At 48.7% G+C, this 27918-nt stretch overlaps 2 protein-coding genes across 4 annotated transcripts; both read left to right on the top strand.

The window, feature by feature from the left end:
- Positions 1-3: 3 nt before the first annotated feature.
- DHDDS (dehydrodolichyl diphosphate synthase subunit) lies at positions 4-12911 on the top strand. 3 transcript variants are annotated; one of them, XM_055800021.1, is made up of 9 exons: positions 4-106; positions 1847-1930; positions 2865-2981; positions 3603-3745; positions 5130-5246; positions 5431-5532; positions 6207-6321; positions 8163-8270; positions 11323-12911. In XM_055800021.1, the coding sequence occupies exons 2-9, from the start codon at positions 1868-1870 to the stop codon at positions 11557-11559; spliced, it is 1002 nt and encodes a 333-aa protein (XP_055655996.1). In that variant the 5' UTR covers positions 4-106; positions 1847-1867; the 3' UTR covers positions 11560-12911. The 3 variants fall into 3 exon arrangements, with proteins under 3 accessions (XP_055655996.1, XP_055655997.1, XP_055655995.1); XM_055800020.1 differs by lacking the exon at positions 4-106 and having other exon boundaries at positions 813-1930; XM_055800022.1 differs by lacking the exons at positions 4-106; positions 11323-12911 and having other exon boundaries at positions 805-1930; positions 8129-8230.
- Positions 12912-15578: 2667 nt separating this feature from the next.
- Positions 15579-19198, top strand: HMGN2 (high mobility group nucleosomal binding domain 2). The gene is made up of 6 exons (XM_055800351.1): positions 15579-15819; positions 16601-16645; positions 16993-17022; positions 17353-17403; positions 17760-17855; positions 18302-19198. The coding sequence occupies exons 1-6, from the start codon at positions 15805-15807 to the stop codon at positions 18335-18337; spliced, it is 273 nt and encodes a 90-aa protein (XP_055656326.1). The 5' UTR covers positions 15579-15804; the 3' UTR covers positions 18338-19198.
- Positions 19199-27918: the final 8720 nt, after the last annotated feature.

Raw genomic sequence — 27918 nt, 5'->3', positions numbered from 1 at the left:
CCCCGCCCCTCCGCGCACGCGCAGACACGCCCCGCCCGGCGCCGGCGGGTGACGCAGGCGGAAGGGCGCGTCACCCCCGCGGGAGGCTGAGGCGGCGCCGGGCGCGGTAACGGGCGGCGGGAGCGGGTCGGGCAGCGGGGCAGCCCGTCGGGGTCGGGGTGTGTGTGGGGGTGTCTCCTGCCACCGGGCTTCTCCTGCCGCCCGCTCCCTCCCGCCGGTGCCCCTCGGCGGCCGCCTCCCTCTCCTCACGGAACCGACGGAGGCCTGAGGGACGCTGCCGCCTGCCTGGCTGGGGAGGGCCTGGTCACCCGGCGGGGTAGGCCGCTGTGCCCACCCGCACCTCCCCGTCTGCGGGGGAGCCGGGCTGTCGGTGTGGGGAGCGGCGGGGGGGGGATGACTGTCGGTGGGGGGAGCTGAAGGGGGGCCGGGCTGTCGGTGGTGGGTGCTGGGGGGGGCCGGGCTGTCGGTGGTGGGTGCTGGGGGGGGGCGGGCTGTCGGTGGTGGGTGCTGGGTGGGGGGCGGGCTGTCGGTGGGGGGAGCTGGGGGGGGTGGGGCGGGCTGTCGGTGGGGGGAGCTGGGGGGGGTGGGGCGGGCTGTCGGTGGGGGGAGCTGGGGGGGGGGGGGGGCCGGGCTGTCGGTGGGGGGAGCCGGGGGGGGGGCCGGGCTGTCGGTGGGGGGAGCCGGGGGGGGGCCGGGCTGTCGGTGGGGGGACCTGGGGGGGGGGCCGGGCTGTCGGTGGTGGGACCTGGGGGGTCCCGGCTGTCGGTGGGGGGAGCGGTGGGGGCCCAGGCTGCACCCACCCGACAGGGCGGCAGCAAGCCGTGTGCTTTCAGGTGCCCTGTACTCGTTGTTATTTGTTTGTTTGGGTTTTTTTTGGGGGGGGCTTCTTTGTGAAGCTTAGTTTTTAAGATGACTGTGTAAAACCGTATGTAAAAGCTTGCTGGCTGTGCGCAGTCACAGGCGGTGTTGGGAGCTGTGTGTTTCCAGCCTGACCTATTCAACGGGAGCGTTAAGAGCTTTAGTCACAGAGCCCTGGGTTCGGCAGGTCCTTGCCTTAATGGTCTGTGGCTGCATCTGTGGCCAGAAATCCCTTCCTGAGGGAAGAGGCAGAGAAGGCCCGTATGGAAAATTAATGTAGTCAGTGTAATTTGAATCTGCTTTGGTCCCTGGATGGGTGCTAGGTGGTTGGATGTGGGTGGTTGCCCCCATGACTCTGTCTTTGTAGCTGTTCTGCGTCTCTCAAGGTTGCTGGCTGAGAGAACTGAAGATTAACGTGGAGGTTCAGTAAACTCTTTCATCTCGTTAGCTCAAATCGGATCTTAGTATTTGATGTGCAGATAACATGGTAAAAAACCCAACCATATTTTTAAAGCTCCAAAGGCTGAAGTTCTCTGTTTGTGAAGGAGAAGAAATAACAGTGGTGACACAAATGCAGGATAGGTGGTGATGTAGGTGGTTGCTTCATTTGAAGTATTTCCAACTAGCGCAAAAGCACTGAAGGTCAGTCTGCACTGCTGCCACCCTGTGACTCGCCTGGGGGTAGCCCACGCGGTGGGTCTGTGCTAACTCACCAGCTAGTCCGCCTGGAAGACACAGCAAGGATTTTTCTTGCTACCACCTAGTGCAGAAACCACTCTGATGACATACAGCTGGAAAATTCCAGAGCACATTTCTGGGCTCCCCTGTTGTCTGCTTATCAAAGTACCTGCACAGATAATAAAAGGGGCTCCAAAACAACTTGTCAAAGCGTATTTCTCCAGAGTGATGGTTTGTAACATTGTTTTGGGCTTAAACAGGATCCTCTGTACCTCTAACCCCTTTATTTTCATCTTCCCCTTGGAAAAAGGAAAGGAGCTTTCAGGGAAATATGTCGTGGATCAGAGAGGGCGAGCTGACCATCATAGAGAGATTTTGTGCCAACATCATTAAGGTAAGGAATGAATTTAGTTACCTGCGGTAAAGAACTGGCAGGTTTGTCAGGGTTCAGAGTGGAACTGTCTCTGTGACTGCTCTGCTCTAGAAAGATGGCGTTGCTAGTGTGGGTACATATTAGTGCTGGCACTGGATGTACATCCCTAAACAGCATTTGAGAATGGAAGATTACTTAAGCTTCGTCTTGCAAATGAGCAAGGCTGTAGGCAGTGCTTGCCAATAATGAGCTTATACTCTCAGCCTTCCGTGCTTTGTGCCCTTGCGGAGGAAGGCAGGGTGTGAGAAGGAGGGAGAGAAGCAAGATGGTCCGATTATGATTCTAAAAAATGAAACTGAGTTTCTTGGTCAGAGTAATAACTCACCAGTTCCAGGAAAATTCCTTGCTCAGCAGAGTCTTGAGACTGGTGATGCTGCCCTTCTCACAGAAGGATTTGTGCAGACCTAATGAAGTCAGTGAAAAGGAATACTCTTCTGAAGTGGGGGAAAGTCTTATGACTTTTTTTTTTTCTTTTCTCTTAAATTAATTGTCTGTGAAAATGCCCTTGGACTCTGAAATAAAAAATCCTTACAATTATGGCAGCATAAAACTCTGTGCCCTCCCCCGTGGCTGCAGAAAGGTAGCTGTGGCAGTGCTGCTCTCTCTCCCAAGTACTACAGTTCCTTGTCATGCAATAGAAAGAGGGAGGGCCAAGTTGCTTTTCAGTTTAGGCAGTTGTCCATACTGACACTCTGTTCAGAGAGTCTAAAGTGGGGTTAACAAAGAGATAAGTAGTATCTTACTCTTCCCAGCTCCAGCCCTGAACCTGGGAGATATGCACTGCGCTCCTACAAATAGGCGGTGCTGCCAGGAACAGTGGGACTAAACTCTGTGATGCAAGATGCCAGCTTGGCTGTTGGCTTTCTGGTCTGTTGTGTTTCTCCTTATTTTCTAGGCAGGTCCAATGCCAAAGCATGTTGCCTTCATCATGGATGGCAATCGCCGTTATGCCCAAAAGTGTCATGTGGAGAGACAGCAGGGACATTCGCAGGGCTTTGATAAGCTGGCACAGGTGGGGAGGATGTTTGCTGCCTTTAAGTCATGTGTTGGAAGTTCGAGCTGTGTTTACTGCTTGACTGGTGTATTGTGTTCCTTCTCTTCACTGGAGGGTGGCCAGTGCTGGGAGCTGACGTTCGTCATCAGGGTTCCCAACTTCAGCTCCTCTCTCTCTGTTACCTTGCAGAGTCATTCTAGTCAGCTATTTCCACACCTTCCCCCCCCCCGCCTCCCGTCTTATACCAGATTGAAATATCTGCCTTGCAGATCTTGAAGCTCTTAATTTTATGAAACAGGTTGAATTTCTTTGAAAAGGTTTTCAAAGGTATGCTGTTATGTAGTTTATAATGTTATCTATAAGAGGTGCTGTCCCTGGTTGGATTAGTCCCATATCCGTTACAGATTCTCATCCTTAGGTAGTGATATTTTCCTCCTGTTCTTTACAATTAATTTGAAATTCTCATCAAGTGGGTTTCATTGTCAGCTCTTGACGCTTGTTTCTTTTGATCCAGTCTTAGCATAGTGGGAAACGACAGGAAGGTTTTGGCAGTGGAGAAGTTGGGTCTTGCTGACCTGTCTGACTGTCTGAGTCTGCTTATCTGACTTTTGTTTTCTGTTATATTTTGTCTTCTTGCAGACACTACGGTGGTGCTTAAATCTGGGCATTCGGGAGGTCACTGTTTATGCCTTTAGTATTGAGAACTTTAAACGCTCCAAGGAGGAGGTGGATGGGCTAATGGATCTGGCAAGACAGAAATTTAGCCGCCTACTGGAAGAACAGTAAGAATCCTCTCATGTCTGTATCCCACAGGGTGGAACTAAAGCAGAACCTGATTAAGAGGTGTTTACAGGGATGTTACAAGTTGTGAAAATGGATTAAATGAAGGAAGATATTCTCCACCTCCAGCTAGAGAGGGGCTCTGCCTGTCTGGATGGGATGTGCAGCTCGTCAGCGTGCAAAGTCGTCATCCCCACACCACCAGATCTGTGTCTGTATCATATGGCTTACTGTGCAGCAATCCCACCCAAACAGCTGGGACAGTACAGCTTTCAGATAAGCACAGCACAATTAGAAATTTCTGCTTAGCACTAGAGTGCTAGATGCCTTGTTTTCATGAAGTATCAAAGCCTTGTCTTAAATTCTGTCACGGTATTTTTGGCAGATCAGAGTTCAGCTCAGCAACTTGCTTTGCAGTAACTTGAGACTCCTACATACGGGCACATGGTGCGTGAAGTCGAAGTTGGAGTTGAACTAGTTCGTGTATTGCGTGTAGATGAAACTAGCACAGATCTGAGTGAGCAGGGAGGGATGTTACAGCGCCTGGTTGCTCAGCAGCTCGGTGGATGTGTGTGTTTCTCTGCGCCTGACTGGCACAAAGAGTGGTGCATGGAAGCAGTCCTTATCTGGCTGAAGTAAATTTGAAAGGCAGTGAGGGAATGCAGCTGGGAGGATGGGAGGGAGAGGATAGCGTGTGTGTGTGCTAGTGTAAGTATCAGAGCTGCCCGAGCACTGCAGAGTACGCTGTGATTCAGGGGCCATTTCCCTGGTTTCTACCCAGTGCAGCCCTTCATCGGGGAGTTTGTAGTGCCAGACAGCAGCAGGAACCTGTAAGATCCCCCAGGATGTCCTGTCTGCTCAAACTAACGCTATAGCAGGCGTGGATGATTTCCTCTCTCATCTGCTGTTCACTTCACCCCTGTCCCACTGTCACCTCATCAATATGTTAAGTCTTTCCTCACACCACAAAGTAGTTATGCTACCCTGTGGGTGACCATTAGTCATCTTAAATTTTGATTAGTTATAGGTGCTCAGAGCCTATGGTGTATTCTAAGTTTTCCATACAGATTTTCACGACTTCAGGTAGGAATGCCTAATCTGTGATCATTTTCTAGTCCTTTGGTTATGTCTGTATCTCAGGAACTGGTATGGGGAATGATCAGTTTCCCTTTATGGAATGGTTTGGGATGATCAAGTCAAAGCCAGCTTTCAACACCTGAAGAACATTTGCTCATTTTGCCTTTTTCTAATTCTCGGTTTTGCTGAAGCCATGCCTGCCCACATGCCTGTTGCTGTCGCTTGGCGGATGTTATGCAAGGCAGACATGGTACTTGTGCAGTGGAGACTGTTGTTTTCCATGGTCCTTACTCTTGTTGTTGGGTGTAGGGAGAGCTTGAAGAAGCATGGTGTGTGTATCCGTGTCCTTGGGGACCTGCCCCTTCTGCCCTTGGATATTCAGGAGCTGATTGCCCAAGCTGTGCTGGCAACTAGGAACTATAACAAGTAAGTAACACACAGCTTCAAGTAGCTGATACCTCACATCTTCCTCTTCTACCTGAAGGCTGAGACTTGGCAGACATGCTACACCTTTTTTTATCCTACAAGCCTGTGTAACTGTTGTCGATGTTCTTTCTGTCGTCTACTGGACCTTCTTTAGGTTAGTCTTTCACATCTTTCTCCTTTTCAGATGCTTTCTAAATGTCTGCTTTGCGTACACATCGAGACATGAAATCAGCAACGCTGTCAGGGAGATGGCATGGGGGGTGGAACAAGGACTGCTCGAACCCAGGTAACTCTTGCCTTTCTGTGTGAGGCTTCGTAGATGAAAACTGCCTGTCTTACCACCTATGCTTTATTAATAACCCCTCTGAAGCCAAGTGGCTTTTAAACAGACCTCTTTAAACCAGTGTGACTGGAACAAATGACTTAAAGTTACTGTGCAATGTTTGGTTTTTATTATTTCAGTTACCATGGTGATAGATACACAAGCAAGACAGAAGAGAAATTAGGTCTGTGTCTTAAGTTAGTTTAAATGTGAAGGCAGATTTTTATGCCACAACAATTGGCTGCTTGGCTGGCAGTCTTAGCTATGAGGTCAAACAACAGATGAATCATGAATACTGAGCTGTTCCTCCACCCTGGAGGAGATGGAGTAGTTAGCACTCTGCTCTCTGCTCCAGATGGAAGCCCTCATAGTCTGGTTCCACCACTGTATTATGTTTCAAAGAGCATGGAGGGGGATGCTCTGGGGGCTGAAAGAACATTTGAAATAGCCTGTGGAGCAGACAGCAGCGTCCATCAGAAGCAAGTTGATGACTGGCTGTGGTACAACTCCACCACCCAGTTTTAATCTGCAGTCCTGTGTTTATTAAAAAAAAAACCCCTCAGTAATTCTGATTTCGTAGTGCCACCTCTGTTGGGTCAGGAAAGTGATCTTAATAAAGATGCATCTGTCTTTCTTAGTGATGTGTCTGAATCGTTGCTTGATAAGTGTCTGTACACCAACAACTCCCCCGATCCAGACCTTCTGATTCGAACCTCTGGAGAGGTTCGGTTGAGTGATTTCTTGCTCTGGCAGGTAAAGCCTCTGTTTTCTCCTTGAAATATTCCAACTTCACATCAGAGAGTGTTCTACCGACTCCAGGCATGAGCTGACACGTGGTCTTTTAAACTCTCTCTGCAAGGGGTTGTGTAACTTCTTGGATGGACTAAGTGCTGGGGCGCTTCCAAGGAACCTGTTTCTTGCAGTTCTGTGATTGCCTAAAATACCTTGCAGCACAAGTCTGAAATTGTATCATCCTGAAAGCACTCAATAAGAAATCACAAATTAGTCTAGCTGACAGCAGTCAAGGAAATCATTGATTGCTCATCCTTTTGCTCCTCTTCTCATATTTAGATAATTCCTCATTTGATTGGTAAATACTAGGCTTTTGATTAATTTAACCTGGCAATATGTTCCCTGGCATGAGGAAGTCCCAGAAAGGATTTCTAGATTCCTGGGAGAGGTTTGTCACATGTCAGCTGGAGGTGTAACCCTGTAACGCAGTTTCAGGAGTTTATTTGCCTTTCATGATGAAACAGGACCCTGCAAGACAGGTTCTAGCGATGGCACAGTCAAATCAGCATGACTAGGCTGCTAAGTTAAAACATAGTAAGTTCTTAATGCATACAAAGTTCATTTCTTTTTAGTTACAGTATCCAAAGCTGCTTCCATTTCTCTCTCTCCTGTGCTAGGCGATATTGACTTTGTAACACTGACTTTGCAGGAGAACATTTGAGTGGAGCTGCTTTACTTAAAGCTAACATTTTGGTTTGCATGTACAGTTTGGAGCCAAAACCCAACTGCCTTTAAGCAACCACAGCAGATGTTCCTATTCCAAGTTACTTAATTGGCCAGTTCACAGAAGTTGTCTGGCTTGAGCTGCGGTTGCCTACCAAGGCATATCCCTCTCCTGCCAGTATTTTTGGGCACACCTATACCCTGGATGGGTGTCAATGCTGCGAACTAACATTCTGCTTGCTCCTCTTGGTGGTAGTCCTGGCAGAGAAGCCGTGGAGCCTGAGCTTGTGGCTGGTGAAGCATTACTGAGGAAGTCAGTGCTTCTGTGAGTCTGGCTGGTGTGGTGCCCCTCTCCCATGCCAGGGATTGCAGCAGAGGAGAATGTGTGCTTGTACACCAGAGCGTTAGTGCAAATTTCACTTGGCTAACTCGTGTGTGTCCTAACAGCCCCAAAGTAGGAGGAAATTGTGCTTTCAGGATGATTATCTGATGTCAAAGAATATGGTCCTTATTTTTTGTATAGAATTAGTTGATGCTAAGATGTTCTGTAGCATTACAATTTTAAGAGTCATGCAACGTCCTTTTAAGTGTTGGGTATTGTAGTAATGGTCATAGGAACAGATTTACCTGAAACTTTGAGGAACTCGATGGCAAAAATAGGTTTTAACTTGAAAGCTTGCATCTTTCAGCTCTAGGACATCTTCAGTGCACCACAACTCTTAGATTCATTAAGTGGTGGTAAATGCCATGAGTGGGCAGTAAGGAATATCACAAGATGTCATTTAACGAATGGCTTAAATGTCACATCCTGATCCTCAGTTCATCTGTTATTCCCTTATCTCAGCCTTTGGTAGTCCAGTGTTGCTATTTTAGTTTTGTTACAAGTCTGTGATGCTTAAGCTATTAAAAAATACCTCTGTGAAGACCAGCATAGCATTAGAAATGCTGGTATCCTTGCAGGAATGGATGGCTAGTGTCCCAGCACTAGAAACTAATTAGACTCTATTTTGTATAGTTTCAAATCTCTCCTGTTAAAAATCTTTGTGGGGGAACTGGTGTAGTTTGACCAACAGAGCTGCATCTTGATGACCTTTTTTCTTACTAGATGATTAAATTGTTGGTGATGTTGCTTTCTGCAGACATCCCATTCATGCCTGGTGTTTCAGTCAGTCTTGTGGCCAGAATATTCCTTTTGGAACTTGTGTGAGGCTATCCTTCGGTTCCAGATGAACTACAGTGCTTTACAGGTAAGGGAGCCTTAGGGTAAGAACATACTGCGTTGAGCTTTCTATCTGCACAGAAACGTGCTGGAGATCAGGTGAGAGTGTGCGAAGTGGGAGCAGAGGAAGCATTTGTTTAGTGCCATTAGTTATATCTTGTTTCAGTAGCAGTTAATGCCAGATGTGTTGCTTTTGTTCCCATGTGGCTTGTTACAACATCTTAGCATGTGGCCAGACTCTACTTCCAGTATTACCTAAAGTCTCTGAAGTCACTGCTGTCTCTCTTGCTCATTGCTCGTTCCACCAGCTGGAAGTATCTGTCCCCACTCCTCAGCTACCAGGACAGAACAAATAAGCACTCCTGATTTGCTACAGGGTAAAATCAGCCATTTTAACTCAAACCCCTTCATCAGCGGTTTAAGCAAAGACTGCCGGGTTCGCTCTGGAATTTGCATGCTCCAACTCTGCTATTGTTTTTAGGGTTGTAACGAGTGGGTTTAGAGTTTCCTTCCTGGGAGCTGAAGTGAGGCTGCCTGAGCTGTGAGGCTGGGCAAGTGTTCTCTTTCTGGTCGTTCCAGATGTGCCTACTGAAGAGATTGTTCCTATTGCTCGTTGTCATTGTCTCTTTCCTCTTAGATTTACTGTTATGAGATTTCCCTGACCTGGTTCAGATAAATCTGGACAATCTGCCAAGTAATCTGGCTATTTTTAAGCAAAACAAATCTGAGTGCTGGAGCTTCTGATGGGGAAATCTGCAAGGTGGCAGCTTGTAGCACAGAGGCAACAGTAACTGGCAGGAGGAGGCACTTGGCATGGCGATTCTTTCCTCTACCATATTTGGTTGCTGAGCATGTCTGTTCCTTAACTATTTGGGTCTTCTGTTTCTTTAAAAACAGCCATTATATTGCCCTTTCCTACCTTCAGGGACGTTGCTTGCCTCTGAGAGACATCGGAGAGATTATAAACAGTCATGGTTATGGGTGAATTTAATCGGGTCCAGCTGGCCTGGAAGCATCCAAATTCTCCACATCCTTAACCTCTTTTATTCCTGTTTCTGCCCTGAGTCTGCCGTTTTCCTACCAGCAATTCATTGTATTAATACAGCTAATGGCCATTGACCTTCTGCATAAAGAGGAATGCAAAAAAGGCAGTACTGTTTGTCACTGACATTAGCTTTGCCTCTGTCTTGAAAAGTATGGAATGGTAAGGTCACTGTTCTGACTTTGCTCCTAGTACTAATTTCTAATGGGTAACAAATGCTGCCCCTGTTCCTGTGTAGTCTCGTCTTTTCTTGGTCCTCATTTGTGGCTCTGTGTGTTCATGATATGCTATTATCCAGGTTTCTCATCATTGAGATCTGTTCTTTGGTCAGTTTTCCTGCTGTGAGACCCACTTTGCGGTGTAGAAGGCTGCCACATTTTTCAAGGGATGCAGTCCAGTTGTGCAGAAGGGAGGACTTCTCTCACACTCAAAGGAACTGCCGAGATTTAGGAGCCGGGTTCTTTTGCAAGGTGATCTTGAAAGCCAAAAGTAACTGGAGCTCTTGAACCAAATTACCTTGGTGGAAGGGTTGCTTGTCAGTAAGGATGGTGGGGTTAGGGGGGTTGACTTGCTGAGATGCCAGAATATATTACAGCAGCTGTGCCCGCTTTGGAAGAGCGCTGCTGTGTTCAGGACGCTGCTGGTGCAGGCAGTAACGGTGTGGAGAGGCAGCTGGATGGAAGGTTTGACAAGGTACATTAAAAAAAAAAAAGTAAACAGATTTGGAGGCATTTGCCAAAAGAGATCCTCCTTCCATCAGCTCAAACAGCATCAGATGTAATGGCTATCTTTATTTTCCAGTTAGCCTGCTGCTCGAGGGAGTTTCCCCCTGGTTGTTGCTCACCACTTGGTGCCGTGGTCAGCTCTGACCTGCCTTTGGTACGTGGTAGGCCTAGGGGGAGAACGCGGGGGTGGCTTGGCAGGCCTGCCCTATGGAAGTGGTCGTGCCGAGTCTTTTCTGGTGAATAGATGGAATTTCACTTTGTTCAAGGGTGGAAGTCTTAATGCTGAACAGCCTGATGATTTTGCATTTCAAATAAGCAGAGCTACAGCAGTGGAGTGCTATCAGTTCAGTGGGCTTTCTGTAGCTAGGGATATTTCTACTCGTTCCCAGCACAACAGAAGCTAATTTACAGTGCCAGAGCATAGAGTACTGACTTGGGTGCAGGAGAAGTGTGGTGAAGAATGAGTCAGGCTCTCATTAGAATAATTATTTCTTCTTGCTCGCTTGAAAGGCCAGCACTCCCTCTGTGTGTGTGTGAGGTTATGTCACAGTGACCAGTTTTACTCTTTTTAAAGTCGAAAGCTTAATAGTCCTCATGCAGATGTGGTTTTGCTGTTGGAGGCTGCAGGCTAGGATAGGTGGAATAAGAAATCCAAAAGTGATATCCTGCAAAAATACTTCAAATACTTGAAGGGTGTAGGCAAAGGATAGCTACTGCCTTTACCTTCCTCCTGCCTGTCCTGCTGTGTCTCGAGCCAGCACATTCTTAGATCACAGGCATTTGGGAATGCTGAGCCCACTCATGCTTTTATGCTGAAGCTGATTAGTTCAATACCTGATCATCTGCTTGAAGAATTGCCCCATAAATCATCGTTCTGAATCCCTTAAAACCTTTCAGCTCCCATGTGAATAGGATCAAAGATGCTGTGATGACACTGGCAAGGATAGCTTGTGTGCACGTCTGTTGTTTGAAAGTCCTCTTCTGTGCTGTTCCTCTCTGAATCCAGTATCTGAGGGTTTTTTCCCCTATCTGTCATGACCTTTATCTATTTTAACTAGGTGTTAATGCTGTGAGCAGACTTGTGTCTTGGGGAGAAGGTCCAGAAGGATGTCCCTGTAGTTTTTTTTTTATAACCAATCAAGCAGGCTGCCTCGAAGTGGAGGAGGCGCACACAGGGCCACCCTTCTTTTAACCTGCAGATTGATGGCCAAGCAGAGGCTATTTCTTCCATAACCCCTGCTGCCTTGCATCTGCACCACAGATGAGCTGAAAGGCCTGGTCAAGTGCTAACATTCTACTGCTTTTCACTCTAGAAGGCCAGAGACTCCTACATGGAGGAAAGGAGGCGACAACAGATGGAAAGGGATCAGGCTTACGTGACAAAGAAGCTGCAGCAGGAGGGGTTTGTGTCCCACGGAGACTCTCGGCGCCGACAGACACTGTTGCAGAAATGCACCGCCATGCGGGAAGAGAGAATCCAGGGCTTTCTCCAGGCACTAGAGCACAAGAGAGCGGACTTCTTTGAAAGATTGTGTACGGTGTCTGCATGACATAGGTGCTGGGTTGTCTTGGGAAGACAGTTTTTAAGTGTTAGAGGGAACAGCTGCTGCCCAGATGAATTCACTCGGTGTGGTTCTGCCGTGGGGATGCAGGGCTGCTGTAGGACTTTATGTCCCCACTGGACACGCCTGAGGGCAGGGACGGAGTTCTGTGGACCCTTCTAGCTCCGTGAATGCTGCCGAGGAAGGCAATGCCGTCCTTCAGTCTCGCCTCCCTGCCCCGACCATGGAGAACACGCACATCCCGCCATATCTCTGCTGCTTGGTACCTTACAGGCCTGGATGTTTCGGTGACAAGAAGTTAACTAAAATGAGCCTCCAGTTTTGTTTGACTCCTCGTGAGCTGGCCCAGGCAAACCAATTCAGGCCTGTTAAATCAGTCTGGGCTTCAATTCTTTCCATGGCTTTGCAGTAGTGAATCTTCTGTTGAGATTTCCACTGCTGTCCCATAAGGGAAGCCTTGCCTTCCGCAGGGAGAGGAATTATTCCTGGTGTAGAAGAGAGCCCCGTGCCAAGTGGTGGCAGAGATATTCCCCACTGCCTACTTCAAGCACCTTGTCCTTTCCCCACCTTATTGGGCTGGTTTTGATGTATTTGCTCATGGAAGAGCTAAAGCGAGGTGTTGTCAGCCTTGCTGTAAAGGAGGAGAGGGGGGGAAAAAATACTCCAAAGCTTCACCAGATCTTATGATCCCTTCTGAGCAGTGTTTGTGGGGAAAACCCACATGCTGAAGATGCTGCTGTTGGAACAGTCTAGAGGCTCTGAGCAGGCGAGCAAAAAGGATTGGTTGGGAATTAACTTCATGGCTTAAAAAGAAAGAGAAGTTAGCTAAACCCAGGTGATGGATACAGTTTGCCAAATCCCTCTGAGACCTCTCTAGAGCTATGACTTAACGTGCTGTTTCCAGGGAATGAGGGTGGGCTTAGTTTGGGAATACAGTAGCCGAAACCAACCCCTGACCCCAGCCAAAATGGTTGAGAAGGGCCATTTAGCTGGTTGTGGTGGGGGTGGCCAGAGGAGCTGTGGAGTGTTCTCAGTTTTCCATCGGCAGGGAGGTGGACTAGCTAACTTCCAAGATTGTTTCCATCTCTGATTTCTCCTGCTTTCCGTCCCCATGGTCAAAATGACAGAAAATGTCTTGATTTTTGTTTCCAATGCACACACAGGTGCAGCAGTACCAGCTGTCGCTGGGTTTGAAATGTTCCTTTTTACCTCCAGGTGAAAAAGAGAAAATGCAGATTTAAAATGCTTGTAAGTGCTGCCAACTCAGCACTTTGAATGTGATTGTGAAGAGGATAACTACCATGTCAAATTGTGAATAAAGCATATTCATACCAAACTTATTTAAAAAATAAGCTGAAGGTTGAAAAGTACGTAGAACTGCTTATTCCGAGGTGTAATGAAGTTGGCGTCTGGGTCTAACGTGGTATTGTTTAACCTGTGGCAGACTTCTCGTCCGATTCCCGTTACTCTGGAGGCAATTTGAAGGCTGTGTTCTTTTTACAGTGGTGTGAGCGATTTGCTGATACTCCAAGGCTTGGCCAAGTGACGCTTAGTGCACGTACCTCCTCTTGCGTAAGTAGCTTTGGATAAAAAACTGTGCCGGGACAGTGGGAGCTGCCGATGTTTCACTTCATTTTATTTTATTTTATTTTCTCTGTCTTCACGTTTCAGGAAGCCGTCTGGGCAAGTAGTTTATTCTCCACGAGATGGAGCGCTCTCCAGTCTGCTTTACCGGCTGATGGGGAGACTCTTCTACCCAAGAATGTCCCGTGGCCTTAACACAATGGAAAATTTTGGGTTTTTTTAATGATGATACAGGTGACTCGAGCTGCAGTGAGGGTTTCCCACAAAGTAGCAGGACTATTGCAGGCAGTAATTGAAGGACCTGGTTGCCAAAAGGCTTGTAGGGAAGGGTTTAATCCCTTTTTTGTGAAAGCCATGGCTGTAGTGTAGGGGAGGAGAAAAAGCCGGTCCTTCAAGCAGGGAAAAAAGGGCATTTGTTACGTGACAGATTATTTTATTCCACCTGCATCGGTTATTCCAGCTTTCCCCGTAAGCCTTGCTTCGGCCAGGGTGGGCAGAACTTGCCCGGGTGAGTCCCAGGGCCTCGTGCCCAGCGATGGCGGCAGTTGTGGAAGGAGCTGCAGGTCGCTCCCAGGGAGAACGGAACTTCCCTACTTCACCTTGACGTGGCAAAGGGGTGAAAAATGAGCATGAGTGGGGAAATGGGCCGCTCCCGCAGCTCAGGGCTGGAAAAGCCCCAGAGATTATGGGGGGTTGGGGGGTCCTTGGGGGGGGGTGTGCTTTTCTGGATGGGGGTGTTTTTTTCTGGATGGGGCCCAGGGGAGCGTGTGTTGTGTCGCGGCGTTGTAGCGAGGGGCTGCGGCTGTGCGGGTGCCAGGGCTGTCACCCACCAGGGGACAGTTCCTCCCCGTGTTCGGGTGGGGGGTCCCGCCGCCCCCCTGGGAAGGCGCCTGGCTGCAGGTCACCTCCCCAGCGGGCACCACCAGGTGCTGTCCCATCCTCCTGCCTTTTCATTCCTGTGAATCGCTTCAGTGTTAACCTTAGTGCATTTAATTCTATTTTTGCGAATTGTTTTAGCCTAAATTTCATGCATTTTGATTTTTTTTGAACTGTTTTAGCGTAACTCGTGCATTTTGTTCGTGATTTTTTTCAATTTGATCTAGCCTAACTTTTGTGCACTGATTATTTTTAAGTTGTTTTAGCATAACTTTAATTTCTATATTTTTTGTGAATGGTTTTAGCATAACTCCTGTGCGTTTTGATTTTTTGCAAATTGTTTTAGCGCAACTTGTGTGTGTTGATTTTTTTTGAACTGTTTTAGCGTAACTTTCGTGCATTTTGAGGTTTTGTGCAAATTGTTTTGGCATACCTTGTGCATTTTGGGATTTTCTTGTGAGTTGTTTTAGTGTAACTTGTGCATTTTGATTTTTTTGGCAAATTGTTTCAGCAAAACTCATGCATTTTTATTATTTTTTTTGTGAATTCTTTTAGCATTACTTTTTTGCATTTTGATTGTTACTGTTTTTTTGCAAATAGTTTTAGCATAACTTCCATGCATTTTGATTCTTTTTTGTGAATTAACTTTCATCCATTTTTATTATTTTTTTGTGAATTGTTTTAGCATAACTTATGCTAAAACAGTGCAAAAAACCCCAAAATGCACAACTTCTGTGCATTTTGGGATTATCTTGCAAATTGTTTTAGTGTAACTTATGCTAAAAGAATTGGCCAAAAAAATAATAAAAATGCACAAAAGTTATGCTGAAACAATTTGCAAAAAAGTAGTAATCAAAATGCACAACTCGGGCATTTTGATTATTAGTATTTTTTTGCAAATTCTTTCAGCATAACTTTTGTGCATTTTTGTTATTGTTTTAGCGTAACTTGTGAGGGGTTTTTTTTAATTGTTTCAGTAACTTTTGTGCATTTTCATTTTTTTGTTTGTTTCAGTGTAACTTTCATGCATTTTTACTCCCCCCGCACTTTTTTTTAGCGTAACTTTTTGCATCTTGATTCCGGTTTTCGGTTGCTTATTGCACAGTTTGTTCAGGATTTTTGCATTTTGATTGACCCCATCCGCCCGAGCCCTGCCGCGCCCCGCCCCCCCCGCCCGGGCGCGCCTGGTGCTGAACGAACAGCTCCGGCCGCGCTCACCTGCGCGCGGCTCCGCGGGGCGGGGGGGCGCCCCGTGCGGGGGGGGGGGGGGAGGGGGGGGGCAGCTCCCGGCTGGGCCTGTCGCGGGTTGAATCGCTGCTTTCCTGCTGCCCCCCCCGCGGGGTTTTTGGTGTTTTGGTTTTTTTTTTTTTTTCCCCTCTCCCCCCCCCCCCCCCCCCCCCCGCGGCGTTTCCCGCCCGCGCGCAGCGGGTGGGGGGGGGGGCGGTGCGAGGCCCGGCTGCGCGCGCGCCACCTCCTCAGCGCCGCTCCCCCCTCCCCTCCCCGCCTGGCCCCACCCCACGTGACCCCGGCGGGCCAATGGGCGGGCGGGGCGGTGGGGATCCGGCTGGAACCGGTTGGGCCGCGTCCGGCTCTATATAAAACTTTATAAACACCCGATTCAAATTAGTGGGGTCGGGAGCCAGCGCAGCCAGCCGGGAGGCAGCCCCGCCGCCCGCCGCCGCCGCCGCGCCTCCCGCCCTCCTCCCCCGCTCCGCCGCCGCTCCCCCGCCCCCCGCCGCCCGCTCCCCTCACGCACAGCGCCCGCACGGAGCCATGCCGAAGAGAAAGGTACGTGGCGCGGGGGCGCGGGCGGCCGGAGGGACCCCCCCCCTCCCCGGCCCCGGCCGGGCTGTGTATGGGGGGGGCGGGACCCGGCCCCCCCGCGGGGCGGTAACGGTCGCGAGGCCGCGGTGGGGGCGGGGCGGCGCGGGGCCCGTTATCGGTGGGGGTCACGGCGGCGCGGGGGCGGGGGAGGGGCGCGCCCGTCCGATCCGGTTGGTTTTGGCGGGAGGTGGGGGGCGGGGGGGGTGCGGGTGGGTGATGGGGAGGGAGCGCCGGTGGGGCGGGAAAGGGCGGGAAGCGGCCGCGCTGCTTTGCCGCCAAAACCGCCGCCCCGCGGGGGCAGCCGTGGGCGGGAGCGGGGCCTCCCCGAGGGGACAGCGCCGCCCCCCGCCCCGCCACCGCCTCGGGGCTCGGCCCCCCTCCCCGGCTCCCACGTCGCCTCCCTTTCCCCGGGACTGAGTCCCCGGCCCGGGGCTCAGCGCCCCCCCCCCCCCCCCCTTCCCCGGAGCTCAGCCCCCGGCCCAGGGCTCAACCGCCCCCTCCCCGAGATTTAGCGGCTTCCCCCTCCCCGGGACTCAGTCCCCCAGGCCGGGGGCTCGGACCCCCCCTCCCCCTGCTGTCGGGGACCCCTGCCAGCCCCGGGCACCGTGAGGGTCCTGCACCCTCCCGGAGGGTCGCCTTCGGTGGCTGGGGAAGGGGGGGTGTCGTTAAACAGCGGTGGGTGCAGGGAGGGGGCTGAGCCCGCTGCCCTTTCACTCCTCCATGCCACTTGTGCTTCATGTCCTAGGCTGAAGGAGATACCAAGGGCGATAAGGCCAAAGTTAAGGATGAGGTAAGAAGTTCAATATGACGAGAAAGTTGGATCATAAAGTGTTTTCCTTGGAAGATGAGGTTTAACTTCATCAAAATCAAGAACGGGGGAAGGCTGGCCTTAATTGGGTCTGACTTCCAAAGTATTAACTGTTTTTTAACCTTTACTGTGAAAAATCTACTTAACTATCGCCAGCTCTCAGCAGTTGCAGCGGGCTAGCCTCCTGCTTCTTGAGAACAGGGCGGGAAAGGGAACTGAAAACTTAAAACGTTAGTTCTGGGATTTTACTGCTTGGAAACAACTATCTGATGAGTTTTTGAGGAGTTGTACTCCATCACGTGAAATCATTCATTTTTCTTTTTAAACAGCCACAACGAAGATCAGCAAGGTTATCTGCTGTGAGTATTCACTTGTTGAGCGGAAACATCGCAACACTCGGTAGTTTTAAACTTGAGTGTTGGGTACTGTACCTGTGTGAGAACTCTAGGTATTCTGGAGAGACGCGTTGTTCGGTTGAAAGAAAGTTACTGGCTTAACAAACTGCCCTGTTGTGTGGTGCTCTGGGAGTGCTAGAATAATTGATAAATCAAGTAAGTGCTTCAACTTCAAATGTTTTGATTTGCTTTCCTGAAAATAAACCACTTGGGCTGACTTTTTTTATTTAAAAAAAAGTAGTATGCTTCTCTTAAAATAATTTGAATAACGCAAGGGGTTTGTCTCACTTACAGAAACCTGCTCCTCCGAAGCCAGAGCCTAAACCTAAAAAGGCAGCTCCAAAGGTAGGTTGTTCTGTCAGCGCTATTATTGAGAGGTAAATGGGTTACGAGGTTTAGATTGGTCCAGTAATAACTAATAAAACTTTGAATAACAGCGCATGTAGTGATGAAATTGAGCTGCATCATTGCTTCTGTAAAGTTGCACTGAAAACTTTGGAATTTTATGGAATTCGCGTAAGAAACAGCAAAGCGAAGGTGCTTCACAGTTGTCAGTCTCTTGAGCGCGCAGACGTTTGTGTGTTGCGGTCTTCTGGGGCCAGCATCCAACATTGGTTTTTACCATTCCAGTTTTTGGATTCTTGTGGCTCAGTGACTGGATGTTGGTAATTGTAACGGCCTACGTCATCTTACATTTACAGAAGAGCGAGAAGTTGCCCAAGGGAAAGAAGGGGAAAGCTGATGCTGGCAAGGAGGGAAACAACCCTGCAGAAAACGGAGATGCCAAAACAGACCAGGTATATAACAGCGGGTCTGGCGGCGTGTCTTCCATCAACCAGTTACTTTTGTCCGTATCATATATAGACGGGTCTAGGCTCACGCTAACGAAGAGGAATTATTGCTCGATTACGTAGACCTGTTGCTTATGACGCTGGCACCGCGTCTGCAGGTGCGGGGGGGTGTGCTGCTCGGGTGGTAAGGAGCTAAAGTTGTCTGTTTGCCGGTTGAAGCTGCGCACAAAAGTTACTGTTCTGCCTCGTTCTCAAAATGCGTAAAGTTTGCAGGCAGTAACACAGCTTCAGGTTGCTTTTTATGGTGTCTCGAATGTTAGATTTTATTTAAAGTTAAGAGGGGCACAGCCCCAGTAAAATCTGTTTAGAGAGTTGCTGTTCAGAAAAATGAGTTGCTGGTTCTCTGGTGCAAGTGCGTGGTGGATACTGACCGGTTCCCCTTTTTCTTTCAGGCACAGAAAGCTGAAGGTGCTGGTGAAGCCAAGTAAAATGTGTGAATTTTTGATAACTGTGTACTTCTGGTGACTGTACAGTTTGAAATACTATTTTTTATCAAGTTTTATAACAATGCAGAATTTTGTTTTACTTTTTTTTAAGCTATGTTGTTAGCACACAGACCGCTTCGTTGTTGTGTTTTGAGGGGGGGCAGTGGGGACAAATGTCACTTAGTCTATTTCTTGGAATCTGAATTTTAATAAGAAAAGTTTTCCCAATCCCCCAGTTTTTGGAAGAAGGGCTCTTGCCTAATAGAGGAGGAAGGGATTCCTTTTAAGTTCTGTGAAGTGCATCCTGAGCGAATATCGAAGGTCCCGAGACGCCTGTTGCCGACTTCAGAACCGCTGTTTGCAATGCCCTCTGTATTTCCTTTCGCGTTCTCGTCGCTTGCCCAGAGCCTGTCACTCCAAAGTATGGCAAAACCCAGCGTTTCGGGACTTAAAACTCTGCGTTGTCAGGTGATCCCAACTTCTGGTGTCTAATTTGGGATGTAATGGCTGTAAAAGGAGCTCTGCTTCCTCTTTTATATTGTGGATCTTCAGATGAGAAACCTGCATTTTTAAGTATTTTTTTTTTTTTCCTCTAAAAGTCAGGGTAGATTTATGGAGAGTTGTTAAACAACATGCGAAATGTGAAAGTGTCCACCCTCACTCTAAACTTTTCCCTCTACAAGTATGAGATGAAGATTCTTCAGTTTTATAGCAACTTTTACGTTTTGGTAGTCCATGAAGGGAGGGGAGTTCAACAGTTGTTGTAAAATGTTGCAGATTGTAGCCCATGTCCTGCCTAAATTACCATGATTGTTTATGAAAAGTACCTTTAATAAAGCTGGATACGGTTTGGCTTGGACTGTTCTTAATGCCTTTCTAATTTCTCTTGCCTTTATTTCGTCTCTAATGTGGGTAATGTCAGAAGAAGGCTGGCTGTGTGCATGTATGTGTTTGTGTTTAGGCAACGTTCTGCTAATGTTTTAAACATCTTAATTCAGGTAATTAATTCGGTCTTAATTCACAAACAAAAAGCGAGGTTTCCTTGCCTAAAAGCTAGATGGCTGCAGGGTGTTTAGAAGCCCTTGGCTTACTAGGAGGTCCAAAATGGAACCCGTAAGTGAATCTACCGAGATAATTAGTCTTCGTTATTGTCTAAAAAGTAGCCACGATACAAAGCGGGGGAAGAAGACGGCAATCTTGCAGTTGCTGCAGAGAAAAATAAATTTTGGTAAGCTTTTTCTGGGTAGCAAAACCAGAACTAGCTCCATAAAACTGATTGTGTGTTAGATTTCTGCACTTAAGCTTGAATACTGTAGCTTCTGCTAATCAAATACAGACTTCGCTTGTGGTAGTGGCTGCAGGAAAGATTTGTTGAGTTAAAATGCGCCATTTTTATCACTGCTCCTTACGCTACAGAGCGGAGCCAAACCAAAAACCCTGATGTGTAAATGTCTCCTTCAGCAACTTTTTCAGATGGGATATTTTTTCCATCTCTGCTTGGCCTTCCCCAGGGTTTCTGTGTCTGTTCCTAACCTGTGCTGTTTTCGGAGGGAATCCAACAAAAACGAGCGGGGCAGTTTCACATCATGACTGGTGGCTGGAGTGCTGGCAGTATTCCGGAATGGCTGGGCATACTGGGAAGCGGCCAGTTTGAAATGCACTCGTATGAGCTACTTCCCCATCAGTGCGTTACTGTGGCCGGTAGGTCCTGCGTTTGCCCTAGCAAGTGTAAGAAAAATAACATTAAATAATTTTTTTTTTACCCCACCCAGAAGCAGCAGCTTAGAAAGAGCCAACAAAAACACGGGCGGCCTGCTGGAGCGACGGAGCGGTGGGATGCGGCTTCCCAGCAGCGGGAACAGGGAGAAGAGGCCGGTGACCATCCAGGGCTTTCTCCAAGGGATGTGGCTTGCCAGAAGCCCGGAGGTGTCGTGCGTGGGGGTGAGATGTTGAGGCAAAGCAGAAGGTGAGTCAAGGATTTAGGCTGTCGGGGTCCCGGAACTTTGGGTTGCTCCGCCGTGTCCTGTGGAAGAGGTTGGTCTGGAGGAGGAGGAGGAGCAGGAGAGGGCTGGTGGCAGGTCTGAGCTCCCGGTGCCTGAGCCAGGTGAGCCTGGAGGCTGCGGAATGCGCCGAGGCTGGGTCACAACCTGGGTGACACTGCAAGCGCTCTGTGGGTGGCGAAATTGAGATTTCACCCAATAGTAACATAATTACCATTGCATGAAAATAATAATTAAATGTTTTAAAATCAGAGGTTTTGAAATAGCCTTCCTTGCTTTTGTAGAGCCTCCCGTTGTCAGGCTTCTGCAAAGGGAGTGAGCAGTTCCCGGCGCATCGGGGTTTGAGCGGGTTGCCAACAGGAATGCGCTTGCTGTTCTCCGTGAACATCTTTGTGGTTGGAAGGTTTTTCATTCCCTAGTCATTAAATAAAGTACCGCTAATAAAGGCTAATTGCAGGGTTGCTTTTTGTTGAAGAACTTGGTGCTTAACTATTACTTAATCTTTTCAATACCTGGAAGCCTAAACCGTGTGTTGCTGTCCCATGTGTTGCTGTACAGGACATTTTTTCCAGCCGAGCAGGAAAATGATTATTTTATGTGGCAACTGCCACGTAAGTTTCTCTGTAGTTACTCAGCTGTGCTATCTTCCTGCTAACCAGTGAACTTCCAAACCTCGTCGCATCTTGGATGTACTGAATTGACTGCCTTAATGTCTTTGCCACACGTGTTGCTTCACGCCGGTACCATAACACGCTTCGGAAAGTATTGACGCTTTAATTTTTACTACTGATCTCCTGTATTTTCCTTTATCCTGGTCTAGAATCTACTTGCTGATCGGCACGTCCTCGCTCCTCTGTACGTGTTTAAGTTGCTAGAGAGGTTGTACCCCCCGGACGATCCGTGCTGTGGCTCAGTGAGGGTTCTGCCCCTCTCTCCATAAAGCAACGCGTATATTCGGTGCTGCAAGGTTTGAAGCTCTTGCTACATCGAAGGTGTTTCCCATCCAGACGTGCCCTTGTGCTGGAGTTATTGGCCTGTTGGGCTTGACTTGACATGCAGGGCTCATCTATTTCTCCTTAAGCAAATAGATGGTAGGGATGCTAAAGACAGTAAATCCAACTAATTAGTTCTGTAAATTAAAAGCTAAAGAGCAGGCAACCCTGTGCTGCAATCCATGCATGTTTAGTGGTTAGAAGTGCCGCAAATCTGCATCTCCAGCTGCCAGAACGCCTTCAGCTAAAAATAAGTTTTTCTGTTAAACTGTAATCATTTTACACAGAAAATTGTCTCTGTGTATCTGCCTGGGAATGTGATTGATGCTGCGGGGTGCATTTAAAAAGCTGGCCTGTCAGGTGGCCTTTGCGTTGGTATGTGTTTTGCCCTATTTGTTTGAGTTTACAAAAACCAGAGACCACTGGTGTTTGACGGAAGCAAAGCTAACATGAAAAACTACCCGGTGGTCTCCTGTTGAAAGGTACTGGTGCTGTGCAGTGATGTGCAATTATTTTCCAGCTTAAAAGACAGAGAGCATGCTATTTTAAATGAAGCTGAGGATCTGAGCATTAAAAAAACCTGGGCATGCACAACAACAGTTCCTGCTTGCAGCTGATGATTGGGAAAGACCATGGATTGCACGACAGGTGAAAATACGAGCGCTAGGTGTAGGGACAAGCAGTGCCGTCAGAGCTCGGTTGCATTCCAGGGCTTTGTTCAAGTTCCAATGTCTAGGAATGTGTCTCTGTTGCAGAAGACATGATCCTCTGGTTTCTCTACACCAAAGAATCACAGAAGGGTTTGGGTTGGAAAGGACCTTCAAGCCCACCCAGCTGCAGCCCCCTGCCCCGGGCAGGGACACCCCCCACCAGCCCAGGGTGCTCCCAGCCCCGTCCAGCCTGGCCTTGGGCACTGCCAGGGACGGGGCACCCACAGCTGCTCGGGGCAGCCTGGGCCAGCGCCTCAGCACCCTCACAGCAAAGAATTTATCCCTAGTATCTCACCTAAATCTACCCTCTTTCAGTGTAAAGCCACCCCCCCTCATCCTGTCGCTACAGGCACTTGTAGAAAGCCCCTCTCCAGCTTTCTTGTCGGCTGCTTTAGGTACTGGAAGCTGCTCGAGGGTCTCCCCGGAGGTTTCCCTGCCCCAGGCTGGACAGCCCCACTCCCAGCCCGCCCGCACAGGAGCGATGCTCCAGCCCTCTGAGCATCCTCGTGGCCTCTGGCCCCGCTCCAGCGGCTCCGTGTCCTTATGCTGGGGCCCAGAGCTGGACCCAGCGCTGCAGGGGGGTCTCAGCAGAGCGGGGCAGAGGGGCAGAATCCCCTCCCTCCAGCTGCCGGCCACGCCGCTGGGGATGCAGCAGCCCAGGGCACGGGTGGCTTGCTGGGCTGCCAGCCCACGCTGCCGGGCCAGGCTGAGCTTCTCATCCACCAGCTCCCCCAAGTCCTCCTCAGGGCCGCTCTCAATACCTCAAACGCCGATATCTTGAGGACCAGCAGTGACAGTCTGGAAGGGTAAGCTGGGGTCCTGGTGATGTTTGGACAGCTCAGTCACTTCGTTTTAGATGGTTACTGTACGCCTTGAAAGCTGTGCTAGGCACGCTGCTGTGCTGGGTACATTGGATGTGTCCTGTACTTAAAATAACATATGAAAGCTTTTTGTCTTGCTGCTAATTACCCCAGTTCTGAACATTCACTGTCAATTTACATAATTTTTCTTGTTCTGCTGTCTGATACCTTCCCCACCTTCATTTTATCCAGCCTCTTACCGAAAAGCCTGACTTGCACAAGGGATGTACAATAAATGAGAAGCCTGATGCAATATGCCGAGGGAATCTGTTGCTTGGAGTTGCAGCTGCTTGTGTGCAATGGGGAGCAGCCGCATCCAGGATCCAGAAAGTCACCGCTGATGATTTCAAGGCCTGATAAGGAACGCTGAAACTACTCATTTGCCTTTCTGAAGCAGTTGTGTAGCTGTATGTGGTTTAAATCCATGAAAAATCACTGGCTATGCCACTAAATTGTTTCTCAGTTTATTAATTTCAGCACAGATTGTCTGGGAAATGGACCTAAACTGCTGTTATCATTTATTTGCCTCTTAATAGGTAAGATGGCAAAGAATGGCCGAGCTCTTAACAATGCTGAAACCTTTGGTGGGTTTCCAGCGGAGCCTGTGGATGAGTCGTCTTTTCCTGATACTTCAGATTTTTGCTGGGGGCTTAAGGACAGTTGGATTACTGAGAAATGATGGAGCAAAGTCCGCGGACTCCGCAAAGGCAGTGTACGGTGTGCTGATGAAAACTGAGTAGAAGTCACTGTGAGCTAGTTGCAGGCCAGCGGGTCACTCACCGTGATCCTACAGACCCACCTTTGCCCCAGCCGTGTTTTTTCTTTCGGGGGGAAACAGGTTGGGCTAAAAACCCATGGGAACAAGTGAACTAGATTGCGTTGGGAGGACTCCCCAAGAGTGACAAACTCCTGTCCCTGCTTCTCCCAGTGCAATGCCCTTGGATTAACAGTTTTGAGTTTCAGGGTAATTTCCTCCTGCAGCAGTTTTCATCTTGCATTCACTGAGCTCAATTGTATTTGGAAAAAGTGACAGTGTACTCCTCCCGTCAGCCGAGTCCTGCCATGGGTGGATATGAAAAGGAACAAGGAAGGAAAACGGACCAAATTGCAGGGAGCGTGAGCAGTGAATATTGAGCTGCAGGATCATTTGTGTCAGAAGAATCACCCAGCTTGATGGCCCAGGGATTTCATTGTCCCTAAATCATCCCAGATATGGTAATACCATACCCAGGGACTAATACTGCTGACTATAATTCCTGAGAAATGGGTCCTTATCCTGCAGTTCGTAGAGATGAAATGGAGCTATAGTTAAACTCACAATTTACAATGCGAGCCCATCCTCATTTGCAAGGGATGGGAAGGAGATGGCACAGGGGGAGCTGATTCTGAGTAAAATTTGATTGAGGGTAATGAGAGCGAGATACCAACTAATAAAGATCTTTAGTAAGCTGGCATTAGGAAGACTTCTGATGTGAAAGGCTGGGCTTTTTTTTTTTTTAAACTATTTTGACAATCTTTTTGGGTTTTAACCATCTCCTTGTGTAGGGCGGTTTTAGGGTGCCAGAAAATCTATAGTGTGGCAGAAGCAACAGCAACAGAAAACATCAGGGAAAGCTTCCAAGGTCTATGAAAATGCATTAAAGCCTCCGAAGAAGAACATTTCATTGCCTTTAGTGCATAAAACCAGCTTGGAGAAAGCACTGAGAGAACTTAGGAGGAATGGCCCTATGGTGGCTGCAAATGACCAAGGTGTGCAACACCCCCCCGCTCCACCTCCCAAAGCACCTGCAGGTCCTACAAGACTCATTTTGCTACTTAAACCCCAGACTTTCTAGGTTTCCCCTTCTGAATAGATTTGATAGTGGATTTCATTTTATCTTGCTCAAATTATCCCACTGAGTTTACTTCTGGATTTTTAACAAATACCCCTCCGGGCAGCAGCTCTCCCCTGCTCTCGAGCGTGTTGACTACTGTGTTGGTGCAGAGGTGAGTGTGTAGGGCAATTGTGGGGCAAGAGAGGAGTTGCTATTAGATTACTATTAATCTCATTACACTCGATTACTGTTTTAGAATTGCCCAGACAGAAGGTTTTGTTTGTCTTTATTCTAATAAAGTGGTATCTCCGTGCTTATTATTGATGGAAATAAGTGTTATCTCCACGTAAGAGTTGAATGTACCTGTGTTAGGTGTTCTGAGTCTAGCCCGAGGGCTGACTGTAAACTTTGGCAATTAAATTAGGTTTTCTCACAATTTCCTTTTTACGGGAGATAACACCAGAGATTGTGACTGTGTTGTGGGTGTTTGGTGAGTAGGTTTTGTTGGACCACAGCCTGGGTCGAGATGCCCAGGTTTCCCCGCTGCACCATCATCAAATCAGGCAAGCCCTGCAGAAATCAAGGGAGGAAAATTCCATTCATACTGAATTAATTCCTTTTGTAAAAAAAACACCACCCGTGGCGTCAAAAGCAAGCTGGCCCTGGGGCGCGTTGGCAGGGGAAGGCTGGATCTGGCAACCTCGCGGTGCCTCCTGGCCACTGCCCGGTGGACTGCGGGATGTGGGGAGTGCTGTTATCTCATTAACGCCTCCCTGATTAACAGCCTATTCCATCCCTTCGCCACACGGTGGTACCAGGAAACGCAGAATCGGTGCCTGGAAGCCAACAAACGGCGGGCAGCGGCCAAACGCGGCCCCAGCCGCCTGCTAGCGAGCTGGGAGGCTGGAGCCTGGTTTATCCCAATCTGGTGGGTGTTAATTGCCTTTAGGCAGCGGGAGAAGTTCCTGCAGCAGCCTCCATCGCCTTCCAGGGATCGGCATCAGGCTGGCAACAGCAGCTGAGCAGCCGAGTCCCCTCCGAGGCTCTGGTGGATCCCTGCACGCACGGAGTGTGGGCGGCTTCCAGTTTTTGGTGATGTTTTTGCTTGAAATCCAGAGTCCTCAGTGCATCACCAGTTTACTGCATCACCAACATCCCGCAGGAACCCTTCCCAGTACAGCAAGCCTGTACTCTGAACTCAGGCTTCCAAAATTCTATTTTAAGAATCACCGGACTGTTCCTTTTCTTCCTGGGGCGGTTATTGCAGCTGCTGTGGCACATGTCCTGGAAGTTTAAGCCTAAACCAGAGCTGCCGCTATCCATCTCATCTGTCCTCGACTGGGGAAGGGATACTTAATCCTAAACCCAGATTTAAATAGGTATCAGATAAGCCTGGTCGCTTCTAGGCTTGCTAGTACAAACTACTTTATATCAGACTTGCTGAATCTTCATCCTGAGATTACAGAATAAACCATATTGTTCAAAGAAATCATGCTTTCTTGAAAGGCTTCCTGCACTTTTTTGACGTGTCTCGTTTTGCATGTCGGTATTTTGAGTGCACATGCTTTTTCTCTACAAGCTAAATTTAGGAAGGCGAATTGTAGTATTTGTGCTAATTCACAATGCTCTTTAAAAGTCTGACTAGCGTGATTTTTCCGGTGCCGTGGAACTCTGCCCAGCTTGCTAGCCAGCAGCTCTTACCAGCGCTGCATTTGTGACACCTCAGAATGCCGTCCCAGAACGTGTATTGGGCTGAAGCAATGCCATCAATTGCAGAGGGCTGTTTTTCTTTCACCTTTTACGTTATGAAATACCTTAGTCATTGGGTTATCTCCTCCTAACAGATGCTTTCCATGTTTACCTTTACCAAGGAGCAGTATGTAAAGTTGGAAAGGAAGCGGCTGCTTCCCAGAGTTGGCAAGATTGCATGTGAAGCACTTGACACCCTCGTGATACTTCCTCGGAGTGGATGCGAAACGGAAAGATGAGCTCCTGGTAAGCCAAACTCATTCCTTCAGTTCTCATTACCTGCTTGGGGCAGGGATTTATGCGTTTATTTGATGCAGTGGGCAAACCACCACCCAGCGTTGCAGGGAAAAGGCAGAGATTTCCAGTCACAAAAATAAATGCTGTGGCACGAAGATGGTAGCAAACATTGCAACCAAACGTTTCAGGGACATCTGAGTGGGCAGTGTGCTGAAAAATACGATGTAGATTTCATTCACGTGTCTCCATGCCCCGCTAGTTCCTAGATAACAAGCCTACAGTCATTACTTGGTGATTAGCAAAATGAGCAGACCAGGGCTCTTACCCATTTGCATGGGAATGCTTTGTGAGTTTGGTTTGTTGATTAAGTCGGTAAATAAACAATTTCTGTCAGCAAGGCAAGGATGAGCCAGCCTTAAGTTGAGTATATGGTTTGGTTTTGGGGAGGAAAACAACAGCTCGGCCCAGAACTGGGGATGCTGATAGACCTTTTCCTCCTGACGCTCACATTGCTGGTTGGACTGGCAGCCCCACGGCCGCCTGAGCCAGCAACTGCCTGGGCTGAAGTGTACTGGCCCCAGCTAGGTTATATTCCATATATATATATATATATATATTAAAAAAAATATATGGCTTGCCCACATGAGTAAACAGATTGTTTAAGATAAAGTGCCCCAATGTCATCCCAAGGTCCTTCTCGCGCACCGTGCTTGGCGCTGGGTATGTGTCTTCAGTGCCGGTGCGTGCCAGGGCGGCAAGAAGTGCAGCGATGCGTTTCTGGGAGCCAAGGTGGTGCGTTCCTGCCCACTGTGAAGCAGCAGTGCCCGAGCGGGCGGCTCGTCCCGCAGCCAGGCGGAGGTGAGGGCCAAGCGGTGCCATCGCCCTCGGTGCAGCCAAGCGGCAGCAGCTCCCGTGCGCGGTTGCCTTGGGCAAGGCTGTGCAATTCCGGGCTTCCCTCCCAAGAGGGAATCTTCCCGCATCGCCAGCTCGCCCACTCGGGTTCTGCAGATTTTTTGCATTTCAGACATGGTCCCCATCTTACACTGTGAGGCAAATAACTTGGTTTTCCCCATGACGGGTGCTGAGAACTGCAGCACCGTCAGGAATAACTCACTGCTGCTCTGGGCAGGCTGCTTTGCTTTCTGACACAACCCTTTCACTGCACTAAACAATTAATTTCTAAGACCACAGCGATGATATTTAAATCCATCCGTCTCTTCCT

The sequence above is a fragment of the Falco peregrinus genome, chromosome 3 (assembly GCF_023634155.1).
Source record: "Falco peregrinus isolate bFalPer1 chromosome 3, bFalPer1.pri, whole genome shotgun sequence".
Lineage (NCBI taxonomy): Eukaryota > Metazoa > Chordata > Aves > Falconiformes > Falconidae > Falco > Falco peregrinus.
Note: the sequence above shows the minus strand (reverse complement) of the source record. Positions and strands in the feature narration are given on the sequence as shown.